Consider the following 22667-nt stretch of genomic DNA (forward strand, 5'->3'; position numbering starts at 1 on the left):
ATTTTAGGAGGAGTGGTAATCAATAAGGTCAGCTACTGCAGAGAGATCACAGAGAATAATGAAAGAAAAGGGCTATTGTGTTTCACAGTAAGTCAGGTGTTGGTGACCTTTGAAATGCTTGCTTCAGCAGAGTGATGGGCAAGAAGCCCAGATTCCTGGGAGTGAGGGACTCCAACATAATGAAGACTTGAAATTTTTGTATTGATTGTTTATCTGAACATGTGTTGGAAACAGAATTGAAATTCTAAGTAACCTTAGGCTGATTACCTGAGCCCCGTTGAGGCTGTGATCTCGGAATGTGTGTGTTTTTAATTAAAAGGTACATAATTGGGAGCCCCTAAAATAGTACCTAACATAAAATTGGTGCTTAAATAGTCATTTCCTATAGCTACCCCCAGTCACCATTATTTTTCATTATTGCTGTTGAAGACGTTGTTCTTTGTAAATTTAAGATAAGAAATTGTTAGGATACTCCTCATTCCAGTCATTGCAGAAATTATGAACTGCATTTGGCCTAGAACATACCTTTTGTTGAAAAATTGACAACAACTTTGAAATTACATGGTATCTAGCTGGAGAATTGGCCCAAAAGGTAGCTGTATTAGTTGGGACTTTCTTAGTTTCAAGTTACAGGATGCTGCTTCAAGGAGTGGGGGGCAGGGTGGGGGGTGGGGGGGAGGGGGATTATGTTGGCTGGGGTGAGACTGAAAACTGAAAATTCCAGGGATGTACCAACCCAAAGCACTGCCAAATCTTCCAGCTTAAACAACATTATCAGTATTTGATCTCTTTCAGATCACCTATTTTTAGTAACTACAAATTTAGAGAAAAGAGCAGAAATTCCCACTAGGTCTAACAAATTCTGAATTCAGCCTGACCACCCAGCCTTTGTGACTTACTTGCCTGTTCTTGAACAAATTATGGTCAGGGTTTTTTTTTTCCTCATCATGCTGGCCTATGTCCTATTCCTAACCCTACAAGCTTCAGGTCTGCATCCTCCACAAACATCTAAATATTGTGAAATTCAGCAGAAGTACAGCCTCAGTTTGCAGATATTTTATGGCACTAAAAACCATTCCTTGCCCTTTGTTTCCTCCAAGGATACTTTTCCCAAAGTTGTCACACCGTGATGGCTCAGTATGGCCCTGTAAATATATAGCAGAACATTTTATTACATTGAAGAAAGTTAACATTTGATATTCATGCTGAAATTTAGGGCCAATACCGCCAAACTGGTTAAATTGTTTTTTATACCCTCACTTAATGGCTCATGTAGACAATTGGTGCCTAAACTAGAGCATTTTTATTATTAACTTTGAAGGATTTTTCATTACTGCTACTGGTACTGACTTTCTTTAAATATCTAGCCTACCTTTTTGTCCTTGATATCAGGGCCTAAAGCTAGCCAGATGCCTGTTTAGGCAAATACAGTTTTATGGAACACAGACACACATCCCTTAGTTTTAGCCTTGTCTGTGTGTGGCTCCTTTCCAGCTGTAACAGCACAGGTGAGTAGCTGTGAAAGAGAATGTATGGCCCGCAAACTTAAAATAGTAATTATTGGGCCATATAGAATAAATTGTTGGCTCCCGCTGTGTTCTGTATTTGCTTTGTCACAGTCTTCCTACTTCTTGACATATGGCATACTTAGGAAGAAGAAATAGGTAATTTCTTTATAATTCCACTCTCTAGTGTTCCAAAAAGTGTTTAAAGGAAAGTATTTTCCTTACCTGTTCTACCTTACAATTGTTTGAACAATTTCCCTCTTTTTTCTGTACCTGTGATGAGTATTTTGATCTTTTCATCTTTTAAAGCAATCAGCCCTTCGTAATTTCTCAGAGACAGGAATCGGCTTTCCCTAATCCATTGAACACATTCGCCCGTGTGCCGATGTGACCTTAATGGAGAGGCATTGAGTGCCAGACACCTGCACAAAAATCAAGGCTTGTGTCCCTTCCCCTCTGGATTCCTCTCAGTGTCACATTTGTCATGGTCAGAGCATTGTTAATTTATGAAGAAGTGTTCGGTGAGATTCAGGAGGTTGCTGAAGGGAAGTGGGGGAAGCAGGTTTCCCCTAATTTGTCACTGGATTCTGTGAGTAGATTGGCCGATTTCATTGGAAGGCTGTGGGGTTAAACTGAACTTGAAGAACAAGGATAACACCCCTTTCCTGCTTTTCTGCAGCCTAAATGCCCTGTAGAGTGAGAGAAAACTTTAGTCTCTAGGCTCGTGCATCCCTTATCTTTCCCAAATGTTAAATTAATTTTTAAAGCTTTTTATTCCAAGTTGACTGAACCACTAGAATAGGAAAGATCAGACAAATCAGCTGCAAGAAATGAAGTATGAGGAAACCCGATCTCTTTGACAAAGTATTCCTGGGAGTAAATGTGTTGAATGAAACCAGTGAGTAAATGATAAGACCCTTTACACTGTGGATACAAGAAAGCAATTTATCAAGAGTACATGAACTCTCTAGTGACCACAAGACAGGAGGAAATGAGAGTGGAGGAGAAGCCCTGAAAAAATGCATTGAAAGTACTAAAAATCCTGTGCGTGTGCTTTTTGAATCCCTTAATTATTATGCAGAAATACTAGTATGTTGAAGTAGAAGCTGCTCAGATTGCACATAGGTTGTAGCCCATGCTGTTAAGGGGAACCCTTGAGAGAGGCCAGGCAGTGGCTTAGAATTTGCAAGAACTTTGGGTACTCTCAAATGTGGTTATGATTCGAGCCAGGATGTTTTCTGATACTCATTTGTTTGACTCAGATAGACGAACATCTTTCAGGTTTAGATGTTTATCCTTTTTTTAATTTTGGAAAGAGCTTATGTGTAGAATTGTGGGTTAACGGAAATGCCTTTTGTGTTCTCAAGGAGTTCTAGATGCCTCTCATCATCTCCTCAATCTGGGCAGCTTCTCTTTAAGTCCTTAGCTGAGACAATATAAACTTATTAATTTATGTTGGAGAAACTGAGGCAAAACGAACAGTAAGGTTCCCAGTAACTCACATATGGATGGGAACTAGAATTTATGACCTCACCTTAAGGCATTTAATTCCAGGGGAGATACTGCTTCTCAGGGTTGACGAGAAAGAGATCCCAGTTGTTGGAATAGTTTCCTTTAAAGTCTTTAAGAATGGCTATCCTGTTTTCTCCACTGGGATAATTCATAGATTTTGATGTTAGTCATTTGTTTTCCTTTTCTTCTTACAGCCTTGTCAGAGTTGTTAACAAAGTGACTAATTATAACTTGAATTTATTTTTCCCCCTAGATAACTTTTAGAGAATATGCCAGTGAAGACAAAACTATGTAACACGTGAACATGGGAGAAATTGGGAGAACTAAGCTTTCGAATGATTCCTTTGGGCTAATTTGAGTTACATTTCTAGCCCTCTCAATACAGGTTGTTTCCCTGCTCCCTCCAAGTTAGGCCCTTTACTCGTGCAATCTAAGAATGCTCAAGTATTTTAACAGGTGAATTGTATTTGAAAAATAAGATTATTTGATACTGGTTGAACCTCTTCTTGCCTGAGTTAGAAACTGCAAGGGTTTTTGTCATTGTTGTTGTTTGCTTTTTAATTCTATTTATTTATTTATTTATTTATTTATGATGAGAAGACCAAGGGACATCTCGGTAGTATGACTTGAGTGGTAGTAATTCAATTAGCAAATTGTTTAGTCAAATTTTTAAAGCCAGCCCTAGTCATTTAAAAACCCTTTTACTCTCTTTCTGAAAGTTGTGTGTGTTTTGTGTTTGCTGTTGCCTACAATTTGTAAACCCTATACAGAGAGAAAGAGAGAGGAGAGGGAACAGAACTAAAGAAAGAAGAAAGAAAGAGGAAAAGGATCTTACTTAAACGTCGGTGGCTTTGATGTGTCTGTAGAAATGGAGCCCTGGTCGTGTCCAGTAAAAGTTCCAGTTTCTCTGATTCTGTCTTTTCTCTCTCTCTATTCCCACCCCATTCTTGGAACCTTGGTGGGACAAACACAGCTTTGGACAAGCTCAGCACGCAGCACCTGTACCATCCCACGCAAGTGGAAATTGTGCAGTCCAACGTGGTGTTCGACATCAGCAGCCTTATGCTCTATGGGACCCAGGCAGTGCCTGTGCGGCTGAAGATCCTGCTGGACCGGCTCTTCAGTGTTCTGAAGCAAGAGGAAGTGCTGCACATACTGCACGGCCTGGGCTGGACGCTGCGGGACTACGTCCGAGGATACATCCTTCAGGTAGGGCAGGATTTGGACACCAGTGTCTGAGCCAGTTCTCACTGGGCTGAGGGAGCCTCGAACACCTGGTCTCCTGCCCTGGCACACCCAGGAACCCATGCCCCCCTCTGGTCAAGGACTGGGACAGGAGATGACACAGCAGGCCCCTGTGGGGTCTCGGCACTGTGTACCAGAAAGGGAAATGTGGCCTGTGTACCAGCCTAATTTGATTTATACATTTTGAATTGGACTCTTTCTTCCTATACGGTGGGCTTGTTTCCCGTATAAGTGAATGATTAGCGTAGCCCTGTTAAGGAGGGCTCTTTGAGGTGGCTCTTTGAGGTGGCTGTGTGAAAGGTGGAGAGTACCCTCCATCTGTGTGCTGTTTCTCACACCAGTTAAGAGACATGGTGCTCTCCTTTGTTGTCTGTGAGTCCTCACTACTTACTGTATATTTATCCATATCAAAGGAAGAACTGTAAGCTATATAAACTCCCTGCTTGTATAACAAAATATCACCTTGTATCCTTCAGAGGTTCCATTCTGAACCGGCAGATGTGGCTTTATAGGTTTGGTCTTCACAGTACCTGCTCTTCCAGCCTGAAGCCCCTCCTCCATATCAGCGATGCTTCAGCTCCTCACAGCCTCCAGGCTTCTCAGGGGCCACAGCCTCACCCTACCCACCCCACCCTCCCTGTCCTTTTCTTCAGTATGTCACTGGTAGTACTGAGTGCCTGCTTTGCCTCCCGAATGTTCTTCTGGCTGTCTGTCTTCCACCCCTGAGGGGGGAATGTTGAGAAGTGTGTGTTGACCTGTGGAGACCCTAGGATCCATCTCTGCCCTAGATGATGAGATGACTATGTCCTGTGTTGAGGGAGATCTGAGTTGAGAAGGTAGAGTCTGAAGAGGTTTTTGAAATTTCCGATGGGAGGACCCCTCCAGAACAGGTTTTTGGCTGTGTCCACTCTGTGTAGTGCTGGAGATAATTCTTCAAGTTAATGACCTGAGCCACCCTGTGCTGAGAGCAGGACCTTGGCAGCTGGCTTGGTGTGCAGGGAGTGGCAGCCTCTTGTCCAGTCCTTGCCTTAACCTTGCATCAGAGGACGCAACTCCTTCCATTCTCCTGTGTGGTACTTACAGGGTTGGGGCAGGAGAGGACAGCAGTGGAGGCATGGTGAGTAGAGGCAGATAAAGTACAGGAAGTGGAATAACCTGTCTGTTCACAGAATAGAATCTTAGTTTAGTGAGAACCTCAATTTGGAAGGCGCAAAAAATTTGGCCCTCAGAAGATGAGATGATAGTGATGATAACAGTAATCACATGTGATGTTTTCGGTTTATAGAGCGTGTTCCCAGCGTTATCTCATTTGCCTCAGGATGGGGAGATTTCTGGTAGGTTAAGTGGGCAGATAGGTCCTGGGGGTGGTCAGGGGACCGAAGGGGCAAAAGGTCCAGGAGGAGGAGGCCATGGAAAATAAAGCATGGGACTAGTTTCACGATCCCTGCTGATTTTGGCCCTGATATCTACACAGTCCCACGTCATCCCATACTTGTTTCCCAAATGGTTAATTGTTTGGGATTGATTTTTTTTTTTTTTTTTTTTTTTTTTTAGCATGTGCGAAGGAAGAAACCCCACACAGCTGTCTGAATTGGAGCTGTTAGCTTGGCTAATGGTCCCATTCAAAACCTACAAGTATTTTGCTTCAATTGAGTACCACATTTTTACTATAATATTGTTTTCCACTATAATATTGTTTTGTTCCATCAGTGTGACGTTTCAGTTCCACAAGTATTTTCTGCCTAAGATAACAGGAGCATATGCATTTTGTATTTCTGTCCAAACAGATAACTGCATGGCTATGCTGATTTGCCATGAGAGCAACCCTGCCGCAGCTTACTGTAGTATTTTGATGGCCGAAAACATGTAACTTGTTGATTGTTGTGTCATGATACTACTGTTCTGCTTTGACTAGAGCCTTTTTTCTTGCTTTAAAAAATTATTTAAGTATTAATTTTTCTCACATTTCATTGTATGTCTAAGGCAAATACAGAAAATCTCTCCTTTAAAATGTACTCTATTTCTTTTTTAGTGTGAAATCCCACAAGGTAAAGATAAAAAGCTGCAAGAGAAATTAAGTATGAAAGAAAAATTCAGCAAAACCCACAGACTAACGTGTATAAACTATCTTACTTGAGGTGAAATATTTTATATAAGAAACATTATCCTTCAGGGTGATACTTATAATTAATTTCAGTAATATAAATTTTGAAAAATATAAAATTTTATATACTGTTTCTCCATTCAGAGTCTAGAATTGACATTTTCAGGAAACTATAGAATTTTTTTTTTCACATTAGAACTCTAGGTTTAGTGTATGTCTTGTTTTATTGATCGAATTGGTGGACAGTAGATTTTACTTAAATGATGATTTTTATCATTCACCATTTAAAATATACCTGTTCCTTATGAAAATAGTTGTTATGTTTGACAAAAAGTGAAAGATCGTAGGACTCAAAACTGTTTTCAATTATTTAGTGAAAAACTCATTTTGTAAAAGAACAAAAGAGCTAGAATATAAAAATAAACCCCTTCTAAATCTATGTTACCTGATTATTGGCCAACATTTAAAAAATTATATGTACTAATGATAAAGCATGCACACATGTCTTTGAATACAATTATATATAGCGGCTTTGTACAGGTACACTATAAAATGTGCGTCTAAAAGCAGTGGAACTCTATAATGCACTATTAGTGTACAAGTCATTTTATCTGGCTAAAACTCAATTGTCTTGTAGCCCTGAAGGCATCAATTTTAGCATTATTGCTCTCAACAACAGTATATTGAATATTATGTCAGTTAAAGGAGAATAATTATCAAGGCAAGTTAGGGTGGTTGTTAGTCTTACCACATATTGACTTGGTTAGCAGGTGGCTATAGATTGTGTTACTGGGCAAATGAAGATGTACTGTAAGTTGAACTGGTCAAGCCAGGATATTAATTTAACTCTCTCTGGGCCCAAACCTATATCCTTTATGTACACCCAGCCACTCTGCCTTCAGAAATAGTTTCAAATGTGGAAGAAGAGTAGCAGGTATGTGATTTGATTTTGAATTGGGGGATGTGGGCAAAAAAGAAGCAGAGCCTTTAAAACTATCATCTAGAGACTTTCCTGTAGGAAGGGGTTCTTTAGAAAAAGAGGAAGATGGCAGTGATGCCACAGATTCATTTAAAAGACTGGCATATCAGCCAAGGACCCTGTAGGGGTTTTTTTCATAAAAACTGCTTTTCACTTATGTGATTATCTACATAATTTATAAGTTAGCCAATTGAGTGTAAAATGCATACAATTGACTACAGTTATTTAGGTAATATCTTACAGGTTAAAAAGTCCAGTTTTCATCTCTGTGTGTATTAAAGTATTCACTCAGAAGATACAAAAAAATAAGGTAAATTTTAAATATGGGGGGAAATGGGAATATGCAATTTGATGCTACAATAAGGAAGCATATGTTTTTCTGCTACTAAAGAATAATTTTTTTCAGATCTGTGTCTCATGGGTACATTTATTGGCAACCAGTAAAAGTGGTCCTCCACCCTTTTGTCTGTTCCTCATTTTAGCCCTCCCCCTTAGAGTACAAAAAATGATTTTTGGTTTTGAATACAGTATAGTATTTTAAAAATCGGGTTTTTCATAATCTCTTTTAGTTTGAACATGTAACTGACTTGCTGGGGCTTACACACCATCATGTCTGTGGGAATCACCCCATTTGCAGGTGTGTCTGGACAGAGCTCAGAGAACCACTTCAGACATTCTAAACAATTAGCTAGGTATCTGGAGCCTGGTCAGAGAGAAACAGTGACACACGTCTCAGTCCCTTGTGCCTTAGCAAAGTAATCATTGCTCTGGATGAACATTTCTCAGACTGTTGGGGGCATTTGTCTTTGAGAAGCCCAAATTTAGATTTGGGAGGAACTAGGTGTTTGATCCTTAGCTTAGGGCTTTATGATACACATTAGCATAATCCCAGCTCTGAGTTTTGGGGGAAGTGGCCTGTGAGAGAAGATAAATAGCTTTCCACAACCTTTCCTGCTTTATAACCTTTTACCTTTAAGCACATCAGAAGTATTCAGTTCCCACACAAACTCAGGTCTTCCTCAGCATTAAGGTATTTGTGAGTAAGGTTTCTTCTGCCTGGAATGCCCTGCTCTGCTGTCTGGATGAGTATTTCTTGTCTTTCTGGTATCAGCCAAAGTCCTGCCTCCTTTCCGGAGAACCAGATGAACCATTGGAGGTCTATTCTGGTGTGACTGTCTTAGGACTCTTCCTTCAAGTTTCTATCACAATTTAAAATCAGTTAAGTCAGTTGTTAAAATGCTTTCCCTGGCTTCCTTACTGGTGAATAACACAAATGCAGGGCACTGAATAAATATTGGTTAAAAGAATGAGGAAAGAAACTTTCTCAACTTGGTATAGCTTGATGTTCCACCATGGATCTCATGGAATACCCAGCAGTTTCAGTTGGTCTAGAGGGCCCTTGGAGTTTTTTCAGGCTTCCTAGGGACTGATTGGGGTTGCTACACCTGAGAAGTTGAGGAAAGTAAGAAGCAAAGACTCCCATGCTTCCAAGCTAGTGGTCTGTGTAGAATAAGTGTTTTGTGGTATCCATGTGGCAAAAAACGTCAATATCAGGCAAACACTTGTATTTAGATGACCTGTGGCGTAAGTTTACGTAAGTTTGCTTTTTGAATCCCCTTATATCATTCTCTTGTAGTTATTGCCAATGAATTAACATTTAGTGGAGTTGAGGCTCACAGAGGTTAAGCTGACTTTCTCCCATGATCACAGAAACAGCTCCATGGCATGGTGCAGACACTGTAAGCTCACTGAAACTAAGGACCATATGTCTTTTGTTCACCCAAGGATACCTGCCAGTACTGGCCTGGTACTGGTATAGAACTTGTAAAATATTAGATGAAGAAAGTTTTGAAGCCTGACTTACTCCAAGGGCAGTGTGTGGATACTTGGTTTCTGATTTTGTTTGTTTATGTGTTTGTTTTTCTTAAGATTACCAAGCTATCTTTCTAGAAAGTAATCTGTGAGAGTCTTATAGATGTAGAGAGCATGATTTGAGGAAGAGGGGAGGCCTGAGAATCTTGAACTAATGACCAACTTAAAATCTTTTGTGTCTAGTTGAAGGTCATGTATGTCTGACTCTAGGCAGAATTAAAGGACTGTTCCTTCTCTCAGCTGACTCCAGATTGAATAGGGTTTCAGCTCTACTGTGTGCAGGATGTAGAAGAGAGAGGAAACAGTAACTCTTTTTCAGGCTATAAAAACATAACCAGGTTGGAAGGCAAAAAGCACTGGATATTGAATCAGAAAATTAGGTTAGGGCTTGGGGGTGTTACCTCAGTGGTAGGGTGTGTACTTAGCACATTCTTGCCCCTGGGTTCAAACCTCAACACCTAAGAAAAAAAGAAAAGAAAGAAAAAAAAAATGAAGATTGGGTTAAATTCCCAATTCTGACACTGACTATTGATGCTAGTACAGACAGTTTTACCATCCTCAGTCATAATTTCTTCACCTTTAAAATTGAGATAATTTCATCTCTTTTGGATTTGAGCTCCTATGAAGATGAAATAATATAGATGAAATGTCATGAACTCCTACTCAGTAAATTAATATTTTCACTTATGGATAAAGTTAACTGACCAATGATAGCAGCGAAATATCAGAAAGCTAAACATGCTTCTCTGCAGATGTCAAATACTTAAATAGTAAATACATTTTAGGCATTAGTGGCCAGTATCATAAGATAAATGTGAGTTATTTTAGCACATAACTCTAAAATGCTGGTGCTCTAATGCAGTAAGTTTGTTTCTCTCCACTGGACTAGACAGTGTTCCTGGTTGGTGAAAGATTTCCTTTCAGAGGCAATTTGAAGAAGGGTGATTTAGGGCCACTGCTATTTTATGGCCCACCATCCTCTAGGGTTTTAGATGTTTCATCCAGGTTACAGCCCTGAGAAAGGATGAATACTTTGGGGATATTGTCACGGGCTGGGCCTGGAGGTGGAGCGGGACACTTTTCCCCACATGTCCCTTGATCAGAACTTATATCCAAGTGGGCAGTGTGGTCAGGGGAGCTGGAACATGTAAGCGGAGCAGCCACTGTCAGCTGTCCCTCTGCGTGGTAGAAGATGTGCATGAGCCTGCACCCCACTCAGGTGTAATAGAACAGCTATAATTATATCTTCCTTTTATACAGTCAGGCATGGACAGTTTAATGCAGCAGAATTGTGTAGGCAGGTTCATGGGTTGGAGCCCTGGCTGTAGTTCTTACTGGTGTGTGAGCTTGGGCCTGTTTCTTTTTACCATGGTTCCTTCACCTGTAAAACAGGGATAATAATAGTACCTCATAGCTGTGTTGTGAAGATAAAATAAATGATACATGTGAAGTGTTTAGTAATACTACTCGCTAAATAGCCAGCCAGTGTTAACCATTAATATGATGATGAAAAAAATATGATAATAAAAATTATTTCAGACTACCTGCTGACGTGGTCTTTTTTGAAATTTCTTTATAAAGTAGGCTTAAATAGTGGACTTCTGAATTGCACTATGTCTTTTAGAACACACTATCTTTCCAACTAGTAAGGCAAAAGGGTAGCTATTCAACTCTAAATCACATAAATATACACACTCAGGTCTATATATTTTGTACATATGAATATATTTGAACATAAATAAGAGGCAGAAGAGAATAATGACAGATTATTTGACTTTGTAGTTGGAAAACTCAAGTATGGATTTTGGTTTCATCCTTAGATATAACTGTTGCCTAAGAGAGATAACTTTTGAATATCAGTTTTTTTATCTATATCTATGAGGATTATATGAAATCATATTTGTAAAGTATGTAATACAGTGACTAGCCTAAATTAATCTTAAATAATGTTAATAATTATTACATCATGAATACATTTGCATGAATGCATTTTTTGGGAAAAGAATGTCTTATTCTGTACTATATAATATAAACATTCCGATCCCTTTTGTATTTCTCTATTTCATCAGTTCTTCTAATACAACTTTGAGTACCTACCACAGAATGAATATTTACTAAATTAGTGAAAATGATTATAGTATCTAAATTTTCATCCTTTTGCATAAAAGAAAATTTACTTAAAATAGTAAAGGGCTGAAAGTATAGCTCAGTGGTAGAATTCTTGCCTGTCATACATAAGGACCTGAATTTGATCCCCAACACTTCAAAATAAAGAAATAAAATAGCCTTTTATTTTTTATTTTTCTCTGTCTCTCTCTCTCTTTTTTTTTTGGTACTGGGGATCAAACTCAGGACTTTCTGCTTGCTGGGCAGGTGCGGCACCAGTGAGCTAAATCCCCGGCCCAAGCAGCCTTTTAAAAATGGGTATTATTTGACTGCATCAATTTTTTTAGGAAGTTTCTGAGAGAAAGAAGAAAGAACCTATGTATAAATTCATACAGGTACCCTAAAATCAACTATCCTATGCCAAGTATACCAGTATGAATCTCTCAGAAAGCCCTCACTGTAATGAATAAGGCAGCTTTAGACAAATGATGTAAGATTTATGAGGTAGACAATAAGAATGTATAGGTAGCCTAGAGCATTGATACAGAGGAGGGATCATTTGATTGCGGGTAAAGATTGGCTCACATCACTGTGATATAAGAATATACCCTTGTGTCTTATCACCAATTTGTGAATCTCTCAAAGGTCAATGTGTGAATGGTCAAGGTCCCCGTCTCTGTGAGGGATATACAAAAGATAGATGGTGTAGGGCTGTGTTTTGTATTTATAGTCTGTTTCAGCATGCCCGGACCATTCTACAAACACCCTGACAATCCTCCTAACCTCCATATTAGAGAGAGAGTTTTAGAGACTGTTATCCCTAGTTTTAAAGTTGCCATGGCTGAAGGCCTCAGGCACACTCAAAGCTGGAAAGGGAATACAGGGATTTTGAATCTCTTGCCAAAGCTCCTAACTATTTGAACAGCAGTGAAAATAAACACCTTAGATCCAAGGACATAGCCTGATGTTTTATGCTCAGAGTTAAAATCAAAATATTCCTCCCTTTACTCCTACAAAATAGAGCTGGATAGCTCACAGAATCCAGGATGGAACACGGTGACTGCTGAGACTGTCTGAATGGCTAGAGATGGAGAGAGACTTTGGCATTCCTCAGGAGGAGCAGAAATGAGGCCGTGGTTTGAGGACCAGGAGCCGTTTGATAAGAACCAGTTCAGATTTACTCAAAACTGACTTATTCCCTGGGGCGGTGCTGATTGAACTCTGTGATCTCCAGAGCAGCACCTCAAGTCTGCCACCAATTATTTCACCACCCATGCAAAAAAGACAGAATTTCCATGAGCCTCATGTTCCTTCCTGGTGGAATTTTCAGGATGAAGGGAAGTAATATTTTAAATTCCAATGAAACTCAATAAGTTTAATTCCTTAAGTAAACTGGTCTCCCAGTCACCATCCCCAGCCCCTTAAGTTTCTAAAGCACCAGAAGCTTCATGATTCTTCTACACTTTGTTACTGTGTTCTTTTCTAAGATTTCCTCCAATTTGACAGAAGGGGCAAGTAGAAGATGAGAGGAACTTGGATAGGAATTGAACTCTATTAGGATTGTAACAAAGAATCATAGGATGAAACTCAAGGCCAGTCCCTACCATCTGTTTCTTTTGACTGAACTACATTTTAAGTACTGGGATATGAAATCAGGAAGGGCTGTGAAAAGTAGAAAATGAGATAAAAATCTGTGTGGGATTTCAAAGCTGTTGCTAAGTTCATACAGATGGGACAAACATAAATAAAGATACATTTGATTCACGTACGATAGCCATGTATGTAATGCCAACAGCAGTTAGAAAATAGAATGTTGGCCAGTACATTTGCTAGCAGGATCAAGTGACCACTGCCAAATTGAGTTAGTCTACAAAGACCTGTTGAAAGAAGAGATTCTTAAGGAAGAAGGATATTGTTACTCAGCAGCAAAGATGGACAGGAAGAATGCTGTCTTGGAAGGATGTGTGAACAAATTCATGGGGGAAGTTTTATTTCAGCTAGCTGAGCAGCCATGACTTGTAGCATTGGTGAGCATGGTTAGGCCAGGCCTGGGCCTGTTGGTCAGAATCTCTTTGATTCATCTAATGTTTGCATATCACTACTTCTTTCTAAGAGAAATGACAAGTGTTTCTGGTGATTCACAGACATGACATTTGTTGTTAATAACCATCAAACTTTAGAAGGTAGATAAATGGTTGGTGACTTTGTGAACAATGATTTTGCCGTTGTGGTCCTGTTGCCTAGGAAGTGTGTTTGTGGTGGTAACTGAGTGATCTGTTTCAGCCCTTGGGTGCCCGCCCTCCTTCTGTTCCTGCTTCCTTCTCTTTGTCCTCTCTACTCACTCAAGGGAGGCCTGAGGTGGGGACATGGGGAGCAGACTGAGCAGTGATAACACTTGCATTTCCACAGTGGACTGCCTTGTGAGGCCACAGTAAATCGTGATACATAGGACCCCAAATAAGAAAACGAGATACTGGTTGGGAAGCATTTTCCATCTAGAATTCATCTTCTGTTCACTGTGTATTTCTTACCTAGAGTCCCCAGAAAACGTATGTTAGACTTTGAGAACCATAGGTTCTTTCTATGAGGTAGGGCTTCACCCTGGTTTTCTTGTTCTCATGTAATTTTCTCTTTAACCATGCCATAATAATGGTGTCCGAGGTAGCTTTCTAGTTAATATGAGTAATGGCTAGTTACTGTATTTTCTGGTTTTATTTTAATGTGCTTTTCTTACTGTGGATTTTTTTTTTCATTTTAATAACAGAACAAATGTGGGAATTCAAAGACTGGTGTGTGCTCCATCGTCTATGGAACATAATATTAAAGAAAGGCTCTCTGTTCACAATAAGCATTTCTTTCCAATTCCTTAGTAGAATAAATAGGAAAATGGTTGGGACACAGACCACTGACAGTATTGGCTTATGGAAATGCTATGCTAGGCTTCAGAGACATTGACATTTAAACAACAGCATATTCCATTGGTTTTGTCTCTAGGGTACCTGTTCATATTGTCTGTTTATTTTAGTTTGTATTGATAAGACAGGAACTTAGGGAGTCAGAGAAGCACCTTAAATTGCGTTATTCATTTGCTTCTTTTTAAATATGCAGGCATGTTTAGAAATTTTAAATCAACAACAACAAAATATGTTTAAATCCCTCCTGAAAGTGTAACGAAGAACTACCTGTCTCTTGTGTTGCCATCTCTGCCAGAACTGGAGCTCCAGCTGAGCCTGTTCCATTGAGTCAGCCTCTCTCCATCACCAGCAGGGATCACTGCGTTGCATACTGCTGCGTACTGACACGTGAGGGAACGCCTGTCCTGCAGTAGCCATGGCTTGTGCCAGATTTGAGGTCCACAGGGGCAGTGCTGGGAGCTTCTCAGTTCTGCAGCAGGGTTCCAAGTATTAATAGTGGGGCCAGGAAAGCCAGATTGAGTCTTTGGACAAAAACCACTGGTAAAACAACAAAAACAACAACAATACCCTTCCCTTCTGGTGGTGCCTTACTGCTTTAAAATATGAGTATCTCTGTCCATTGATCCCCTAGTGACTTTCCGCTGGATTCAAATTGTGGTCTCTTAGGTGAAAAGGTCAGTGTGTTATTCATTCACCCGCACATTGATGGAGATTAAGTGAGGACAGTAGGAGACATTTGGATCCTGCCAGACCTAGGGCACCTGGAGGAAGTTTATTTCTTTTCTCCCTGACCTTTACTCTGCCTGCTACAGAGAGGATGACCCTGTCTTCTGGGAGTGGGGGAGGGCTCTGATTGGCGTGTGTTAACTGCCTCAAATCCATAGCCATAGGGTGAGCAAGAGCCCCTGAGATCAGATATGTCATCTTTGTAGCATCATCTGATTTAGAGCTTTTCCTCAACACTGAGAAGTCTCAAGGGGCCTTTTTCCCTTGCAGCACTGATCTTTCAGTGAGGTGCTAGTGTCTGTCCTGAGCAATAACAAGGAAAAACTATGAAGTGTGAACAGCTCTTATTAGGGGGTAAATGTCATTAACGCCTTTGTAGCCTTCTCTGCAATCTGAATGCTCTTATCAAAAGAGTGCCTCACTGAAGCCTCCTGTACAGTCATAAGAATGGAGTTTAAGATGCTCGAGTTTTACATTTTAATTAAGCAAGCCCATTAGCCTCCTTTCCTTAAACATTTTTGTAGCCAGTTATACTTGTATGTCTTTTAAAAAACAATCCTCTAAAAAAGGATATGCAAAAGAAAATTCATAGAAGTTATTTTAAGGATTTGAGAAATACTCAATCTCAGTTTTAGGTAATTTTTAAATTGTACTAGGGAACATATATTTTTCTCTGTTTTAATTTTATAGATACAGAGACTCATACAATGTAGCCAGTCACGATAACGTGTACTTTCATAAATGATAAGAGGAAAAACTAGCATTTCAATTTAATGAGATCAGTCTAAATTAAAGTTTGAGATACACAGTGTTTAAACAATGATTTTTAAAATTTTCTCTATTTTTCCAGGATTAGGGATTGAAAACAGGGTCTTCACGTTGAGCTACATTCCTCATCTCTTTTAATATTTTATATTTTGAGACAACATATTGCTGCGTTGCTAAATTGCCAAGGCTAGGCTTGAATTTGTAATTCTCTTGCCTCACTGCCAGGAGTGCTGAGATTACAGGAGTGTGGCACCACACCCCACTTACTATTTTCCTGTTTTTTGTGTTTTTTTTGGTACTGGGTAATCAAACTCAGGACCTTGTGCTTGTGAGGCAGGCTGTGACACCACTGAGCTAAATCCTCAGCCCCCACTTAATATTTTCAATGAATAAACAAATTTTTCGTAGTCATGTATTGCCCTTGTGTAAATTTCTAGTGTTACCCTGAAGCAGAATTTTTTAAAGCAAGAATTTGCTTTAGTAAACTTAAAGTTTGAATTTTCAGAGAAATTTCTAGTTACTTTGGTTTGTGTCTTTGAGTTACAAAATAAAAGCACAGTGAATAGTTTTATGGTGGGGAAGTCAGGTACAGAAAGAAAATTCTCTTGTACTCTGCAAATTAATTTTTAATAAGGAGAAATATTGAGATATAGTTAAAACTTGAGAGGTAAATCCGTAAAAGTGACAAGAAACAGGAAATTAACTCTACAGAACTCATAATTGCTAATTTAAGATGTATAGTTTAGCATTTTCTGGCATTTTAATATACAGTTTTTGTTTCAAATATGATCATCCTTTCTTAAAAATCCCATTAGGTCACAGATTTTGTGTGTGTGTGAGTGTATGTGACAAATTTCCTATTTTTTTTCCCATTTTGAGGGCTTAGGAAAATGTATTCATTCACCAGAAATTTAAGTGAGTGGGTTCTGTGAAGTGTGTTTGACAGATACAGTCAGTGTTTAAGTATTTAAAAATTTATTACACTGAAAGACACATTGCCATGAATGCCCCTCAAAACAATCCCTTTGGCTTCAAACACATGTATTCTACCATTCTTCCCACTTTCTGCAGCAGTTCTGGAAATCTTCTTTTGTGGGTGTCTTTAGTTGCACTGTTGTTGTTGCTTTGATGTCCTGAATCAGTTCAGAATGTTTGCCTTTCAGGGTTATTTTGGGAAGAGCCAGAAGTCACATGCCTAGTTTCTTAGATATGATGAGTGAGGACACACTGTCATGTTTTTCATGAGCCAGCATTTTTGTTGGATGACAATTAGCAGCAGCATTCACTGTATTTTTTATCACACCATGTAAAAGATTCATGAAAGAGGATTTTTAGGACTGCTTCCAAAAGTGCCAAGAATGATGGGATAAGTGTGTTTGAAGCAGAGGTAGTATTTTGAGGGGAGATTAATGGCAATGTGCCTTTTATTGCAATGTATCTGTCCACCAAAAAAATGTATACATACTTCAGGAAAAAATTTTTTTTAATATTTTAATATGAAGTTTATTGAGACATCATGAGATTAATACAAGTTACCTTTGGCCTCTACAGTTAAATGAGGTGCTCACAGTGGTGGCCGTGAGCTTCCAGACATTTAATAGTATGGTGAACTGCTGCTTGGGGAACCTTGGTCATTGAGTTTGCTGCACATGCATTTTCAATTTCTTCTCTAAGGGCCGGAGTGTGGTGGGGTTTTTGCAATATACAACATCCTCTAGGGTCCCCTATGTGAGGGTAAGACCATCTGTTGAAAAAACATCATACTATTTTCCTTTTCCTGAAGTGTGTATACATTTTTTTGGCAGACTCTGTATTTTTAAAATTTAAACAGTCACCATACACTTTGATCACTCCTCATATGTATAAATGGTAAGCAAACACCAGCCCCCTCTTTTACAGCTTTCATTTTAGTGGAGGTTGGTGGCTCATACTAACTTAAAGGAAAACAGATTGCTGGATACATTTTCTAATGAATACGTAGGCAAGATCAATAATTAGTACAGTAATGTATTATATGTAAATAGATTCTTTGGGCATGTTTCCAATTTAACAAGTTAATGCTTTAAAGAATTTTAGTAATTTTCCAGGTATTCTGGTATTAGTAAATTCTGCCATTAAATGAGTGACTAAACAAAAGTAACTTTTATCCCACCCCCACTTTTTGAATTAAAAACACTAAGTTTACATTAATGAGATTTTTCTGTCTGTTACGGGATAAAACCTACCTACTTACTAGATTCAGAAGTCAAGCAGCAAAGATATATTTCCTTCCTATTAATTCGTAAGTGTTTTGACAAGTTAATGAAAACTTATTTTTAAATTCCCTTTTAGTGAAATCCAAAGACGATCATTTTTAGCCCCATCAGGATCATTTCACAAAAGCTGGCTGTGAAGTCACGCATTTAGAACAAGATAGTCTCCACGGAATTGCTGTTGCCAGTGCCGCTTGGGGAGTAATTGGGCCAATTAAAATGTAGATGTTTTACATTACATTGTGGTGCCTATTAAAATAACATTAAATTTGAAATTAGTCTGTATCCCTTTGTTAAGTCCCCTTCACTCAGTGGTAGAACTTCGGTTCACTTGACAGCACTTGCGAGGGATGTGCCACACAGGCACAGTGGAGAAGGCGATGGTCTCGTGCTGCAGACGGGCTTGTGGAAGGAGAGACTTCGAGACTTCCGGTCGCACCACCTGCCTCGCCTGCTCTTTTCTCCCGTTCTGTCTCACACCTGAATCCAGGCTGTTAATATAAATTACAATTTGTAAGGTTCTCATTTTAGGATAGCTTTTAGAAGGAGATGTCTGGAATATCGAAATTATCAAAGACGTACAGTAAAACTCAATGTTTTTCAAGGCACCAGATGGAAAGAAGCTTACTGTACTGTATCTGCCACCTGGAAAAGTATCTGGGACCTGTAAGGGACATACTCTTAAAAGGGAGTACTTCTTAAATGGGAACTTTTTTTAAAAAATTAAGTTTATTGGTAACATTTTAGATATATGATCACTTTCATCATAGGGAATTTGTACCTGTATGTGTTGTATCTTGAGTCTTCTTTTTTTCCCATTATCCTCCCCTCCCTCAACCCATCTTCCCCTCCTTATTTATAAAAGCTTTGTTTCCAGTTTTTTCCTTCTTTTCTCTTTTTTTCTTTTCCCTTCCTTCCTTTCCTCTTACCTCCTTTTAAAAGAGTGCCATAGTATAGGGTTTTCATCTTTGATTTAGTCACTGGAGCACCTTGTTCTGAAAGCCCAAACAGCATTGTGGGTAGAAGTTGTGGTTTCCCAGACACAAGGAGTGTCTGATAGTTTAAATTTCACAGACTTTTAGATTTGCCTATGCCACAGGTGAAATATATCTTGCTATGAGTCTGGTTACCATTTGTTTCAGTCAAGGTTTAGCTTTGTTAAGATTGTGGGATTGGGTTTCTTTATGAAAGATAAGTGTACCTTCTCCTATATGTGTTATGTTATATTAATAGAAAATCAAGAGGGTGGAATTTAAATGTGAGTGTTATGTGGTGGTAAAAGTAAGCTGCTGTTTTTCCACTCTGTCCAAATCAGTCTCACTTCATACCTAAATACCAGAAAGGGCTTAGAAGAGTGGTTCTTTGTTGTTATGCTCTAATTTATAGCAGCAATACTTACAAAAGAGTAACATGTGGTTGTTAAATATAAGAACACTTGCTAAAGTTTTTTTTAATCAGACAGTACTATAGTGTTTTGAGTGAGATACAGAGCAACCGAGTGTGCTTATACATTGAGTAACTTTAGACCTTCATAGTATACCTAAAGCATTGTCCTTGTAGTCAAAGCATATAGATTTGTTTTAGAATGATGTTCACAAAATTAATGCATATTTTTCTGCAGAATGAAACATGTTTCAAAAATACTTTTCTGCTTTGAATGAGCTCTATCAAATGCCATAAAATTTTAGGATTTGTATGTGTAACAGAAATTAGTGAGGTTGATAGGTTATACCATTTTAATAACATAAATCTTTAGTTTTGGTAGAAAATTATATACTAAGTAGAAGGAATTTCTTTTATGTAGCTGAACTAATCTTGAGTATACAGCTCTGAGTATAATACACAGATAATAAAACTGCTTTTGTTAATAAAAATTTGAGTTAGAATAGAAACTACATTTTGGCTTACAAAATATTCCCCAGATTTTATTCCCCAGATTTTCCCCAGTATTAACTTAGGATTCTATGCAGTGTTTATGGAGTATAAACAGAGCTTTATTTAATGTTACACTTACTGTAGAAAGGCCTTAAACACAACACTCTGAGGGGTGAGAGGAACGTTTTTCACTCTATGTCAGATAGGCTCAGCAGTTAATGTTTATGAAAGGAAAAGAAAATAAATGAACACAAAAACAAAAGACTGTTTTTTTGTCTTTTAAATGATGAGACTAGAAACAGGTGGAAATAGTAAAAATTTACATACCTCATCTTATTAGTGATTTTCTTTTAAGATCTGCCGCAAAGAATTTTGCTGAACTTCACAACAAGAAAATTCACATTGAGCACTTAAATAGACTTTACTAAATTTCATCTGCATTTTTTACTTTTCTGTAATTTTGAAATACAAACCAGTCCATGAGCGCATTGGAGAGACATAGAATAGTAGGCTGGAACCACATCACCATGGGAAATGGTTGTCAGCTTAAAGAGTTTTATGTCATTGACAGTGCTTGTCCAGTGAGTAAAAAGTACCTCAGTTATCCACAGCTACATGACAAGCCACACAAAGCTTAATGGCTAAAAATACTACCATTGTATTACTGTTCACTAGTCTGTGGGTCAACTGGACTTACTACAGTGAGCTGACATTGACACCCCAGGGGCTGGCTGGTCCAGGATGGCCTTATTTACCCATCTAGCTACCAGGCTGGCACTGTAACTGGATGAGGAATGGAGGTAACTGGTTCATCCTTCATTGTTCAATAGTTTAACCTCAGCTTTTTCACATGCAGATAGTTTGAGGACTCTGAGAAGCCTGCAATTCAGAGAGGTCAAGCTCTCACATGTGGGAGTCCTTGAAAATGCCTGCTTGCTTCATCAGCTAATACCTCATTGGCCATAAGGTCAGATTGCAAAGCTCAGAGCCAAAGCAGGAGATGACTACACCAGAACATGGACACAAAGAGGCAGGAGCAATTTCTGAGCAGTACTATAATTGACTGCCCCATTTGTCTACACAGAAGCTTCCTTTGATAGTGATATCTATGTGGACTGAGCCAAGCTGTTTGATTTGGAAGCTGTCACTATAGTTTGAGTAGAGATAAGGCTGGCTTTAATGGTGCTTACAAGAAGAGTAAACAAAACCAATGGCTGGATGTAGTAGGTGAGGAAGAAAGAAGAGGCTCACAGATTATTCCAAGATTAGGTTCCTAAGGATCTAAACAGCATGCTAAGGTTGTGGTCCTCCCTATGTTTTCAGTGAATATAGGACAAAACAATCCCTACCACTCCATCCAGAAACATTACTATGAAACAAGACCAAATCTTTGAAAGCCCTTTTAAGCTATTATTTAAAATCTTTGTCCTCTCTGAGTCCTTCCTTTATGCCATCAGCTTTACAAAGATGATCAAGTGGTAGTGTTTCATGTCATCTTTTTTAAACAGATATGGGAACTTTGTCATAAACATAGAGGCCCAAATTTTGTATTTCTTAGATGTATTTCTCAGAACCAAGGCTATGACTTTTGAGAACTTGGTATTTCCAGGTATTTCTTTGGCATTATTTTTATAGTTAAAAGTTGGGAAACCATTTTTTTCAAGTTTTAGAGCCACCACATAAAAGTTTTCCTTCTTTTTTTGTTTTCTAATTCACTTGATAATCTAAGGTTTAACCCCCCAGATTATGTATTTTTAAAGAAGCCATGTCTAGGTTATTTACAAAAATATACAAAAGCTATCTTCCTTTTGAATAGGAAATTAGTTTGTTTCCAGTTTCTTTGCACCTCTTATATACACTATACAGATGAAGAAACTTTTGCTAAGAGTGTGTGACCTTACCTACAGAAGAAAAAGGAAGATAAATTGAATGGGAGGGACAAACTGCCACATAAAAAATTTGCTTCTGGAAGGAAAACATGCAATTTATCACTTAAGATTAGAATATACAACAAATGACAAAATGAAGAGAGACAAGGACAGATATTTAGAGATGATCTGCTCATGATTCTTTATAATTAAAGCAATATGGTTTTGCAACCATGGATATGAATCATTTAGAGTTAGGTTGCGTAGTTAGATGTTCCACCCCTGTGTTACTGTGGTGTGATTCTGTCATGGTCATTCTCTGTTACTTAAAGAGAAAGATTTTCACAATGTTAGATCAAGGAGAAAACCTGCATTTAGTAATGGTTATAAAGCTTAACTGGGTCAAAAGTAGTATTCAAATTTGGCTCTTCTGATACCACACATAGAGTTATCTGCATTGAATAATGCTTCTCTTTAAAGAATACTACTTCTAGTAGTAATTCAGTATAGGACTGTTTTTAAAGGTGCTTATATAATTATTGATTCATTTGATCATCACAAAGTCTGCCTGTTGAGTATACTTGGATGCTTTAACAACAAATTTTAGAAGTTGAACTTATTTTTTATAGTTAGATTGAAATGTCCTATACTACTAAAAAGAATGATTGTCTTAAACGTTGATATTTAGGTGTTTACTCTTATTGGCTTGATTTTGTTTTTTTTTTTTTTTTTTTTGCTACTGGGGATTGATCTCAGGACTTTGCACTTGCACGGGGCGGGGGGGGGGGGGGGGTGCGCCACCGAGCTAAATCCCTGGCCCTAGGTGTTTACTCTTCTAAAATTTACTTCTATGAAATTTTTCCAACTGCTATAGACCTATGAAAACATATGTCAACTTTAGTAATGTTTAACCTTCCTTTCTTCCTCCCTATTGGCATTT

The 22667-nt window shown here is 38.5% G+C and overlaps 1 protein-coding gene across 17 annotated transcripts in view; it reads left to right on the top strand.

The window, feature by feature from the left end:
• The window catches only part of Bnc2 (basonuclin zinc finger protein 2), a 429028-nt gene that overhangs the window by 288191 nt on the left and 118170 nt on the right, over nt 1-22667 (top strand). For all 17 annotated transcript variants that reach the window (XM_021252881.2, XM_021252874.2, XM_021252872.2 and 14 more), the window contains one exon: nt 3991-4226. In XM_021252881.2, the coding sequence (XP_021108540.1) occupies nt 3991-4226 (236 nt within the window). The remainder of the gene's footprint in view (nt 1-3990; nt 4227-22667) is intronic.

Source organism: Heterocephalus glaber, unplaced genomic scaffold, assembly GCF_053883595.1.
Source record: "Heterocephalus glaber isolate CG9 unplaced genomic scaffold, H.glaber_assembly_v1.0 deba00001481, whole genome shotgun sequence".
Classification (NCBI taxonomy): domain Eukaryota; kingdom Metazoa; phylum Chordata; class Mammalia; order Rodentia; family Bathyergidae; genus Heterocephalus; species Heterocephalus glaber.